The sequence below is a fragment of the Pungitius pungitius genome, chromosome 8, assembly GCF_949316345.1.
Source record: "Pungitius pungitius chromosome 8, fPunPun2.1, whole genome shotgun sequence".
Taxonomy (NCBI): Eukaryota; Metazoa; Chordata; class Actinopteri; order Perciformes; family Gasterosteidae; genus Pungitius; species Pungitius pungitius.
Genome location: NC_084907.1, coordinates 22,012,256 through 22,022,255, shown reverse-complemented (window position 1 = coordinate 22,022,255; position 10,000 = coordinate 22,012,256). Strand labels below are relative to the sequence as shown.

Below are 10,000 nucleotides of genomic sequence, written 5' to 3'. Positions count from 1 at the left end.
GAATAAGCGTTTACATGCAGTTTAGTTCATAAGATGTTTAGCAAAAAAAAATTGCGTCCTTCTATCTTTGTTTTGAATGAATTGCATTATAATGAAGAAATGTTTTTAATTACATATCACATTTCCAACTGTTTTATTACAATTTGTAAACATAGTATTTGTATTGAATTTACTTCGAACATTAAAATTGAAGTTGGGAACAGTGCAGAAACACATATTTGCACATTTAGCAGGAAGCTTTTTAAACAGTTTTTCGGTGTCTTTCTGATGTTGCGTGTCTCTCTCCACCCCCCCTCTCTCTCTCCACCCCCCCCTCTCTCCATCCCCCCTCTCTCTTTCTCTCTCTCCTCTGCTGCGCTCATAACACAATTCATGTCAAGGCCTCGTGCCAATTTCCCTTTAGTTTTTTCATAAAAACGTTCAAAACCTTTCTTTTCACTGTGGCTCTGTAACCCTCTGTTAGGGTTGGTGATGAAGCCGCATCTGTGCTACCGACAGCAGCATGACGTGTCCAACCAAACATACTTGTGGTCGATGGATGGGTAGATATTTACAGCACATATAAAGTTCTCTCTCTGCTCATCACACACCACCTCTCGCTCTCTGCCTCATGTGAATATGGGTCACATCTCGCAGAGCGTCTCCATCTCATCCCAGGGGTGCGTGAGCATAGCAGGTAACCGAGTAGAGGCACAAGTGTGTCTGGCGTCCCAGAGGGCTTGAGAGGAGAGGAAATGGAGCGCACTCTGAGAAAACTTGAGCACCGTGCTTCTGCTGCACCAACCTGTGCGTCCAAGCTGCTCTGTGGGCCACAGATTCCTTCTCACACAAAGCAGCCATTTTAAACATTATGCCATGCAAACAGCGCGTTGACTGCTCTTTTAGATGTCGGTGTGCATAATTCATGTGCAAAACAGGAGCTCTGCAGATGGATCACATGGATTTATGATGCGTGTCTCTTCAATACTTGAATATATATATGAAAAATGTAAATCTGCCTAAACCGATCATTAAAGTTCCGATACACTTTCTATCAATTCCAGGGTATACATCTACGCACCAGGGATGTATTGTTTATAATGAATGGATGGATTTAGTCAGATTTAATTAGAATATTTAGAAGATGCAAGGCTATTTTTTACTAGAATATTTTACCTATTTCACCAGTATTGTGTGAGAATCTAAAGGTATTTTGCTTTCACATTTTCATTTGATCAGCCAAGTTTGTTTTAGTTTTCAAGAATGCATTAATCACTTTAAAACATTAAGTCAATTGACAATTGATTTTTTATTTCATAGAAAATTGAACAGATACCCTTGAACTTGTTAATAAGTAGAGAGATAAAAGCAGTCTTCAAGCTCAAAATACTTCCCCTTTCACGTGGAGCTGCTTGTTAAAGCCACTTCATTTCTGTCATTTCACCAACTGGCCTTTCAGAGTCAGGTTTGATGTTGCTGCAGTCTACACAACTCCTTTACTTCTCCATCAGAAGGTCACGCTCTGGTTCTTCTAGGCAGGGAGGGTCCATTCATCATGTCCGTCTCGCAGTGAAAGTTGGTGAAATGAATCGTTCTCGAACTTGTCTTTTGTTGGGAAGACTCTTCCTGTGGATCTGGACAGTTGAGTCGAGATTTATGCAGAAAACAAGCCGACAAGACTTTCATCTGCGACATCTTTGTGTAACCGCTGCAAGCTGCGTTGTCGATTGTGATTCAACTCTCAGCGCACTTTGGGATCCAAGCCCATTTTCCGGTTATTACGATTCATTTCCTGGTTTTAATGCATTTACGTAGAAAGCGTGAATCCATGTTATTGCTTCTGCAGGCTGATGGAATGGAGGTTGAACCAGTGCATCGAGGGAAAGGTAAATGTTCATTGAGGCCGCCTTTATTTACTGATGCTCAGGGTCTCTTGAGGACAGTAGGTCAAAAGTTCAGTGAAGGTTGGAATTTAAAAGCATCTTTTGCATTTTAAGGGGCATAAAAAAGGGGGCTGACTTTGATAAACACCAGCTCTTCTCATTCTGCAGGATGCAGCTTTTGTTTGGATCTGTTGTTCAGGTTTGAATCCGATTATGCTGCTTATCACTGGGAATACCTCTTGGAAGTAGACACACAGATGTTGTGAACTTTGTGCGCTTTTCGTTATTTTTCTCTTTATTTCTGGATTGTACTGAAAAAAGGTTCATTGGAGTGAAAGATAATCAGTTAAGTGAAGTTTATTTGTCCCTTGTTAAGAGTTAAAGTAATCCGTGAACCACACAGATGTTGAATCAGTTAAAGTAGAAGTGGAAAAATGTTTGGTCTAAACACTGAAAACCCACTTTGTGTGATTGCTTCGCAAAGTGGTTAATATTAATATAATGTAAAAACCTGATTATTAGAGAGTGCTGCACTACTGATGGCAGAAAACAGCTGATTCCACCTTACAGCTGCACAGTCTACTTAAAATGGGCACCGTTCATCAATAGCAAGGGTTTTAAAACTGTTTATAAAAAAAGGCTTTCTAAAGTCTGAAAAAAAGACTGAAAAAAGTGACAGGAAACAACAAAAAAAACCATTAAAAGGCTCATTATTAAACAGTAGTCTAATATTTGATTGTCAGACTAGGCCTCTCCTCAGGTCCTGGTGGCCAGTCAACTATATTCTGAAAGATTTTTAATCAGTAGCACGTCTTTCTTGGTAGAAACATCTGCAGTCTCATAATAACAAGATGAAGATGATTCTCCCTCAGCAAATACATATTTTCCTGACATGACAGGTTAGGGCTCATTTCACACTTTTCCCTCTATAATCTGAAATGAATTAGCAAATAAAGCTAAAAGGACGTACTAAGTCCAAATTCAACACTAAACAATGTGAAGATATATAAACAACAGAGGTGACCTTGAATCTCCGCCGAGCTCTAAACTCACACACAGCCGTAAATATTCACGGCCATTGCTCATTTAAGCCTCAAGACACCAGATTTAAGAGATAAATGTCAAGTTCTCGGCACAGGGTGGAATTTTAAACAGAGCTGTAAGAACGCGTCCTAATGAGCTCCCGGGCCAGAGAGAAAGCTTCAGAGATGTTTTACTTCTGCACCATGAAAGAGTCGATGAAATGCACTCAAAACTCACCTTTTTGTCGCTGAATTCTGGACAAAATTATGTCATTCCTGCAGATATATGTTAAGCTTTATCTTTCTTAATCTTTTTATGTACAAATGTAATCTGCGGCTGCACGCTTCACACAGCAGTGTTTTCCACAAGGCAGCTGTTTTTAAAGACCCCCCCCCCCCCCCCCCCGCACACTACCAAGCAGCTCCAAATGCTCCCAGCAAATACAAATAAAACTCCGTAACCGCTTGATGGGTAAAGAACAAACAGTTTGTTCTGCTCGGTTGAGCCTTTTCGATGTTTTGGACTCAATCACCAGTTGATTGTTTTCAACTGAAGACTGAAGATCATCACGGTTCCAAACCATTGTCAGAGAGTCCCCTCCATGACACACTGGTCACTGGTTCCATGTGAAAACATTTTCAACCTTAATTTGCTTATTGTTAGATATTGTGTTGGATGACTCACACACACACACACACACACACACACACACGTACCTCTCCTCCTTCAAGTGCCTCTGTTCTGCTTCCACTAACAACACAGTGGATGCTTTGCGTATCCGGCCTTATTATTTGCTCTATTTTGGGGTCTGTGAGACGTTCCAGCGGCATCGACGGATCTCGGCTGTCGCAGCAGTTTTTAAGAGCTGTTCACATACTTAGTATATGAAAATGTACTAATGTGGCAGATCCACAAATATCCTTCAACAACGCCGATTAACAAGCATCACTTACATTACAAGGCTCACTGTCACTCAAAGCCTTTCTTAAAGCTGCTGTCATTCAATGCATTTATGAATTCAGCTGAATTGGAGTAAACAGTGTTTCTTTTCTTGAAGATAAATTATATTAAGGGACAAGAATCTGGGTTTTCTTTTTCCTTGCATGTGACAACAGACGTGAGCAGCTTTTCTTTTTTTTTCAGAATTGACCAGATCACTGCTGCTTCATTACTTGTGTTGGTTGCAGAATGGAGGCAGATTTCTCATTTATTTTTTACTTTACTTCAGAGGATAAATGGATGGATCAATTCATTTGAGTTAGTTTGTGTTTAATGAAATTCTTTGTGATAGATTTTGTTTTAATTGAGGCATATTTGTGGAGCACCACACACACGCACACGCACACACACACACACACACACACACACACACACACACACACACACACACACACACACACACACACACACACACACACACACACACACACACACACGCACACGCACACCCAGGTATCTCTTTCCCTGTTGGTGTGACTGTGGGCCTGTGATGTTTCCCCACAGGATGACGCACTGGGCCAGGCGAATCGAACAGGAGATCGACCGAGTCTTTCAGCAGATCACCGGCGCTCAGCAGTTGAAAGGAGTGAGTGTGTCGCTCTCTTTCTGCAGCACGCGCTTCTTTTTACTCGTCATATCGCTACACAAACCCAACGAGACCAGATCAGCCTGCAGAATAGCAGTAAATCCATAAGGTTTATAGCTGGAGCTTATTAGGTGAAAACAATTATTGTCTACCTTCCATGAAGCACTTTTTGTGATGGTTTTCTTTGGGTATAAAAGCAGCCCATAATACCATCTATTTGTTTTCCCTGGACAGACATAAAGCTCTGTCTAATAGATTTGACATTAATCAGATTTCTCAGCATTTGCTCTGTTTTAAAACAATACCGTAGCCACATCTTTCTGGCACTTTGTGGATTGTTTGCAATAATTATCAATCTTGACACGTTGCAGAGTTCCTAAAAGGGAAAAGGTTGCCTGAACAAACGCCCACAGTGATCAGATTTAGAGTATCGAGTATTATGTGTCATGAAGTCATGAAGTTAACAACACCTACATTCCTGAATACTAATGTGAGTCTTTCATAAGCTGATTGTGTGTCATTTGTTACTAGAGGTACAACGTGCTTTATTACTTTTAATTCATGTGCCAATTACATTCATCACACTCTCAGTCAGATCTATTTTACATCACATTTTGCATTAAGGTCATTTGATATCTGACTCTCTGCAGTGACCTGATTTCTAAACTCGAATACCTTGTAAATGAGACACAATTCTCAAGGGTCTGAATAGATTTGAAATCTTAACCTTAGTGAACTGACTCTTTAGGGGATGAGATAAATGTTATTTGCTATGTAAACACTTTATACTTTTGACATTGTTGTGTAGAAAATCATTTAGAGTTTATTATCAGATCTTTGGATCAACAGAAAAGTCATGTGCCTCTACTTTTTTAAAGTCAATTAATTATTTAAGATGTTTACAACCAACTTGCAAATTGCTCAAGAAAACAGCTTTTGGTTCCATCTTTTTTAAATTTTTGGATTTTATACTAAATATGTATGAGTTTTATGGGCATTTTATAGCCTTTTTAAAAATGATCTGCGTATTAACTACAATCCGACTCGCTGTTGGGTGCAAATTGACAAAGATATTATTAAAACATGGAGCTGCCGTGTCCGATAAGTTATCAAGGTCCTGTAAAACAAGGTGCATGTGAATAGGAGGCCAAAGGCCAACAAACAGGACCGAGGATCCTCTGTAGGGGGCAATGGAGCCGTGCTGTGTGAAGATGTGTGGGGGCGTTCCCCCCCCCCAGAGGCCAGCGGCACGTGTCCTCTCTGTTTGTGTCACGGCGGAGCAGATGGTCGGCCTGCAGCCCTCAGCAACGCCTTGATGTTCATTCAGTCCTCGTTAATCCCCCCCTGCTCTCCAAAAACACTCAGGATCTCAAAGATAAATCGTTTGCCTCGGCTCCATCGGCTGAGTGCAATTTTCTCATTACCTTGGTGACGCTGCAGCCAAGCTGTGTAATAAAGTATTACATCTTAATTGTGAATATATTTACAGAGCACCAATTTCAACAGAAGCCAGTTCATTGCGTTGCCTTATGTGCGGCTTGGGTCAACAAAGCATCTGGTCAGCACACGACTTGAAGTCTTAAAGTGCATTTGGTGAAGTCCATTTATAGAGGAAAGGATGCTATGCAGCTAAATATAGGAATGTTCTCTCCATCTTCACTCTAACGTATTTGCTCTAGAGGTAGAGAGTCACACAGCGACCTATACGGTCCGTTCCTTGTCTGGTGCACATCTATTCACCACAAAACTACCACTTATCAATGGTCTTTTATAGTGTAGCATTTAACAAAAGGTGTTGTTTAGTTTTTGGAGAGGTGTGAATGTGGGCAGCTGCCAACTAAAGTTCCTCTTGGAGCTGCTGTTTGTGAATAAATGTGTTCTGAGGCAGTGTCTCATGCCCAAAGCCACCAAACTCTCTTGAGAAAGTCGAAATTAGTTTAGGAACAAAACAGACCCATTTGCTCAGTGTCCTTCCCAGAGGAAAGTTCTCTGGTTCAAGAAATCAGAAGGAAAACTTTGTGAGCATGTAAAAAATAAAAGATAACTGATGTGTGATGTAATTTAACTTCAGGTCCATTGGGAAAGAGCTTTAAGATCAAAATCTGCGCTCATCTGTAAGCTTCAGTCAGAATACAATGAAAACTAAATTTGCTCTACGCTGCCTGTTTAGTTAGAACATATATTTGTAATCTTTGAAAATTGCTCTTAAAATTTAATGGAAGACTTTATTGGCGAAAGAAACAAAGCCGACTCCCATTCAGCTGGTGTGATTTGAACCTCCTGATAATCCTGTAAATCTCACACCAACGTTATTGGACAAAGTCACACCTTGTCTTTGTGCTGTTATTTTGATATTGTTGTTAAAATTATTTATTTTGTAACAAGCCGCCATAGGTTGCTTTTAAAAAAAATAATTTATTACGGTTACAACGTTTTTCAAGAGCAACTTCATAAATCATTCTTTCCAAAACCATCCTAAATGTAAATGGTTTGTTTGTATTAGATCATTTCATGGCTAAGAGAATAAATGCCTCATAGTGTCCTTTAACATTAATGTGATTCTTTTTCAAAACCTTTGTTCAAAGACATCAGACATCGTGTGTGAGTAGATCACATGAAAGGATCCATTTTTAGATTCGAACCCACAAACACATCATGTGACGCTTCCCTGCGTCCCCAGTACCCAAATACAAGAAGGATTTTCTTTTGCAAATTCATGACTTTAGGGATTATTATTATTTTCAGCATGTTTGAAGATGTTGAGGCCATAACAATCAACTGCACCAATAGAAGTACAAATCTATGTTGAATCTGCTTAAAACAATATGTCAAAAGTTACAAACAGGTAATAATGAGACATTCATTCTTAAGTTTTAATTTGAAGAGTTCAGTTGTTATTGCTCTTAAGTTTTTCACTTTTTCCATAAAAACTTTACAGCTGTACAATGAAGAAAGACGACAGTTTAGTCTGGTGAAGAATCAGCCTCGCAAGATCGTGGAGAAGGTGGCCTCTGATATAGAGAAACTCCTGGCGAAGAAGCGCAAGGCGCTGGATGTAAGTATTTGATTTCTGACAAATATGAAGCACTTTCATGTAGCCACAACATTTCTTGCTATTAATGAACAATTCATTCTTGAAGGTCCATCATAGTTCTTCAATTCCAGGTACTTACTGCAGACATATTTGTGGCAAAAAGTACATAATATTAGAAACAGGTCACTGATGATGACTCCTGTGTAAAGCCAGTTCTGTCTCAGCTCCACGTTGCACAGTTCTTCAGAAACGCTGACGCTGCTCGCCTGTCTTTGTCTTCGTCCCCGTGCAGAGGTTGGCCAGTGAAGCAGAGCGGCTCCAGCGAGAGCACCTCTGGCAGGATGGAATTAAGGTAAAGTCTTAAATAACATGATGTTTGAAGTTAAAATAAGGCATTTGTTGGCTTTTAGCACAGTAATATGACATGTACTGTAGTCAGTATTACTGAGCTCCTTTGATATAAAGGTAACGTTGTATCTGATACTATCGACGCCCCTAATATTTAACACACAATCCCCAAACATAAATGTTTCTGTTATGGTTTGATGAGGATTTCTTAATATGGTGGAAACATTGCGCAGTCAATCTCAACCACTGATGTAAATTCATACAGATGGTTCTGATGTCTTTGAGCATTGTGGAAAAAACCAAAAAGAGCGTACAGAACATTTGTTACGAGTCAGCTGAGCGGATCCCTCGGCGCTCAGCTGGGTGAAACAGATGACCGAGTGCACTCCCCCCATCCTCCCAGTATGCCTCCTGTTTCCCAACCACATGAGGTGGGGGGTTAACCGCATCCCCTCACATGGCCTCTCACGTACTTCCCTCATATGCCGGACTCCTTCTGCATTTTTAAAGATACTGCCGGTTTTGCACGTTGGATTTTGTCAATTTTCAAGACATTTCTAAAAGTTGATCTGGCTGAAGAAGAATATCAATACCTCTCCAATGTTCAGATGATAAGATCAATCAATACATCCTTTGACCATATGAAAGAAGTGAAACATTGAATCACTGATGGCAGGTTTAATAACTAAAGAAGCAGGAGGTTATCATCTCTGCACCCAGCGATAAAAAACACTGTGAACATCTGGATGTTCCCACAGCTGTTGTCCTCTGAGTGCAGGAGATCCGTATTACACTCAGGAAGAAGACAAATACTCGTCAGAGACACGTCATACTATGTGAAATTAGACATAGGCGAAAGGCGCTCTTTGTAGATTAGATTTGGTCATTAGAAACAATAAGAGCACAGCAGCCTCCTGATGTCAGGCTTATTCTGAAGTACGTTCTGTCTCTTCAGAGAGTAACAGATGGCGGTGCTCCGTCCAAGCTTCACAGCCTGTGTACTGATTCATTATGTGACATCACGGAGCAGAAAGAAGAGCAAACACTGGTTACAGGTTTTTAGACTCGTCTAAAGTAAACATTTTTAATGTAATCACGTTAGTGCCATAAATTGTTTTATTAAATAAATCAAACCATTGTTTGAACTGTTTCTTTTGAGACAATGAGCAACAATGCATGATTGTAACTTGTCTTTGTGTGTTGCTATGGTGATCCAAGCAACATGTCTTCTTTTTACCCACTTTACTCAAATTAAGGAAGATTTCACCTTCATTATTAGAAATAGTAGCCTAAAGAATATTTCTTATTTTGTAGGTTATGTTCGGTGCAAAAACAGTTTCTGTTGATCCAAAAAACGGAGTGATTTCACAAATTACTTCTTCAGCTAGTTTGCAATGACATACAATATTTTACACCTTTTGAATTTGGATAATAGGCGTTTTGTAACAATCTGCAAAACCTGCATTTTTACATTCCCTTTTAAATTATTTTAAACAGCTTGGTTTAGGCTGAAAGAACATTGATTACATCCATATTTAAACATGAATGCAGTTTTAAACATTGTTATGGTAATCATCAGTAAAAGTGAATTATGATTAATCCAAACAATCTTTAGTTCCTAATTAAGAGGCTTGTTTGTGTCTAGAGGAGGACCTGACCTGTGTCTACAGTATTTCATGTTGTCCAGTTGTCTGTTTTCTCCTAGGAGCTGGACATGGCTTATTATGACTCCAAGGCTGAGCTGGACTATGTGAGTAAGAAACAGATCCGCCATTTCAGAGGAAAACAGATTATTTTAATGTCTTATTGTTGTGAAAATTCCATAAATTATAATTTAGAAAGTAAGACGATTGCAGCAATGTAGCTGATGAGAAGATGTTAAAGTGTCATGTGTGCTTCCACAGTACCCCATGGATGGAGAAGGAGAGGTGGAAAACCCTTCACACATCAAGCTGGAGTTTGTTTATGATCCAAACTTCAAAAATAATGTCAACTATTCCTACACAGCTGTTCAGATTCCCACAGATATTTATAAAGGAGGCAAGTGGACTTATTATATTATTTAGATAATCAATAGCGATATCATATGCCGGGGATTTCATTTGATTTATTTGACTCATCACGAGAAGTTTCAACTCTTTTGCAATC

At 39.6% G+C, this 10,000-nt stretch overlaps 1 protein-coding gene across 1 annotated transcript in view; it reads left to right on the top strand.

The window, feature by feature from the left end:
- The window catches only part of LOC119230157 (voltage-dependent calcium channel subunit alpha-2/delta-2-like), a 22,225-nt gene that overhangs the window by 2,304 nt on the left and 9,921 nt on the right, over positions 1-10,000 (top strand). The window contains exons 2-6 of the mRNA XM_062563928.1: positions 4,389-4,470; positions 7,409-7,525; positions 7,797-7,856; positions 9,558-9,602; positions 9,757-9,915. Coding sequence (XP_062419912.1) covers positions 4,389-4,470; positions 7,409-7,525; positions 7,797-7,856; positions 9,558-9,602; positions 9,757-9,915 — 463 coding nt within the window. The remainder of the gene's footprint in view (positions 1-4,388; positions 4,471-7,408; positions 7,526-7,796; positions 7,857-9,557; positions 9,603-9,756; positions 9,916-10,000) is intronic.